The sequence below is a fragment of the Homalodisca vitripennis genome, chromosome 2, assembly GCF_021130785.1.
Source record: "Homalodisca vitripennis isolate AUS2020 chromosome 2, UT_GWSS_2.1, whole genome shotgun sequence".
NCBI lineage: Eukaryota > Metazoa > Arthropoda > Insecta > Hemiptera > Cicadellidae > Homalodisca > Homalodisca vitripennis.
The window spans coordinates 208,282,605-208,285,012 of record NC_060208.1 but is presented as its reverse complement, the minus strand read 5'-3'; the positions used below and the strand labels follow the sequence as shown (position 1 = coordinate 208,285,012).

At 38.6% G+C, this 2,408-nt stretch overlaps 1 protein-coding gene across 1 annotated transcript; it reads left to right on the top strand.

Annotated features, from left to right (window-relative positions):
- The first annotated feature begins 1,506 nt into the window (after positions 1-1,506).
- Positions 1,507-2,001, top strand: LOC124355978 (E3 ubiquitin-protein ligase MARCHF3-like). Its single transcript, XM_046807126.1, has one exon. It carries the CDS (start codon positions 1,507-1,509, stop codon positions 1,999-2,001), a length of 495 nt encoding a protein of 164 aa, XP_046663082.1.
- The last annotated feature ends 407 nt before the right edge of the window (positions 2,002-2,408 follow it).

Genomic DNA, 2,408 nt, shown 5'->3' with positions numbered 1-2,408 from the left:
TGGATTTGATTGTGTTGCGATCATGGAGGCGTGTCGATCCTGGAACTGGTCTGGATTGCCCTTGGGGTCTGTCAATCTGCAAATTCCTCCGTCTCTGTCCACCTTATTTTAGTTCTAAGAAAACAAAAAATAACTAGACAAACTAATATATCAGATTTTACAAATTTAGTCTATTACTAAATTATCATAGGCAATAAAAACTAGTCAAAAATTACGTAGCTAGGGTAGGAAGGGTTGATTTAACGTAATTTTGAGTGTATATCCAGTTTACCTTCCTTTTATTGCAGCGTCTGGTATCTGACGCTGTCTCAGACTTGACTCCTGGAGAGTGGAGTCATGTTCGTCTGAAGAGATCCAAAGAAAGTCGACGACGAAGAAGCTCGAAACGAAACATTTACGTCGATTCAACATCAGCTACACCTATAAATAGGTGACGTGGTAGTCTCATTGTCTCATCAGTTAGACAATTGAGTGCACTACGATGTGATAGACACGATCTCTAAGCACGGTGGAGTAACCGAGTTTTCTACACATAAGGTAGATATGGCAAGAAGAGTTGATTCAATGGAATTTTGAGTTTAGCTCCAGTTCACCTTCCTTTTATTGCAGCGTCTGGTATCTGACGTTTCCCACACTTATTATAGGTGTCTCTAAAGTCGGAATGATGTAAATGTTTCGTTTTGAAATTTTTAATCGCCGACTTTCTTTGGATGTCTTCAGACGAACATGACTCCAGATTCCAGAAGTCAAGTCTAAGACAGCGTCAGGTCAGATACCGGACGCTGCAATAAAAGGAAGGTGAACTGGAGCTAAACTTATAATTCCATTGAATAAACCCATTGAAAATGCTACATAATTTACTCGTACATTTGATGATATGAGCAATGTCGATCTTATGTTGCTTTTGAGATGGTAATTTTAATAAAGCAATAATGATGATGGTGATGATTTTGATAATTGAGATGGACTTTAAGAAACTTATGGTAAAATCCGCCTACTTGTAGTAGAATATTTATGGTTGCTTGATACGAGCAATTGTTAATTGTTGTAGTTTCTGATTCCTAAGACCTTTACACTAAACCCTTTGATGGAGCGGATTCTTGTACAAATGTCCAGATCATTTTCGGATAGTAAGACCAGCATTATCGAAGTTGTACTCAGTACAAAATGTCGGAACTCCGTTCTTTACAGTTGATTACTGGAATACTAAATAAGGTCAAGTTCCAAGAAATAATCGGTCGTAGTTATTAATTTTCCTTCTCATTTAATACTTGCAGTTTTCTTCTTTATCCATCATATTACTATACAATTTTAAGGTACATACGCGCGTATATCAACATCAATTTGATTATTGTTGTCAGTTTATTACACCACGATGAACTGCTAAGTGCTATAAGGCTACATGCATACACTGTAATGCATTTTAATTAAGCTAAAATTGGCCTAGACCAAACATATGTTTTGGAAAACAATGGATGAATGTAACTTCAAATTTGGAAGAAAGCCATGGAATCGGTCGATAATAAAGCTCTGTTTTACGACAAACTGAAGTTCTGCAGGATTTGTCTGGACACGGAAGAAACAGAGGATTTGATAAAGTCTCCTTGCGTCTGTCGAGGATCTATGAGTCATGTCCACGTCTCTTGTTTGGAGAATTGGTTCAACACCTCGTCCCGGACATCCTGCGACATCTGCCATATGGAGATCAAGACCTCGAAGGTTCGGAGGTCCTTCCTGGAGACGTTTGGAAGGCAGTTGGGCAAACCGCTGTTTGGTTGGAGTAAGGTAATCCTGGCAATCCTGGTGGTCCTTGTCAACTACCTGGGCAGGATCTGTGGTTGTTGGACCCACCACTCCAAACCTGACACTTTCTGCCACATCATCATGGTACTGTTACTCAGCTACTTCCTCTGCAACTTGTTGTTCATCTCTTACATCCACTGGAGAACCGACTTCAGAATCGTATGGACCGCCTCACCAAAAAGGGAAGTGAATGAATGATCAAAGCCTATTCCGGAAGCAAAAAGGGAACACAAAATTATGCATGTTGGTGCAATTCATCCTCGACTAAGTGGTAGCCTACTAATTCTTATCGCCTTAGCTCAAGACCTCTTTATTCGTTAAATTTTTTGTTATGTATACGTAATGAGATAAAATAAATAGTCAGTGCTTTTTAAGAAATTACTGTAGTTAAATTTTAACAAACAAACTTAAAAACTTCACTGCTGTGCAAGGCAACTAGAAGTGTTAAGTGCTTGATAGTCAAACTAACGAGCGTTTCACTTGTTTAAAAAACAATAGCAGAGAAATATTTCTTAGAAGTATCTATGACTGGTGACGCCAAGGTCAGATGCTGTGAGTTGGTTTTTTGTTGGAGAGCGAAAGACTTACAAAAACCTAATGTTATT

Bases quoted from the DNA above. Each gene is read 5' to 3' on its own strand.
- LOC124355978 (XM_046807126.1), top strand. From the start codon at position 1,507: ATGGAATCGGTCGATAATAAAGCTCTGTTTTACGACAAACTGAAGTTC.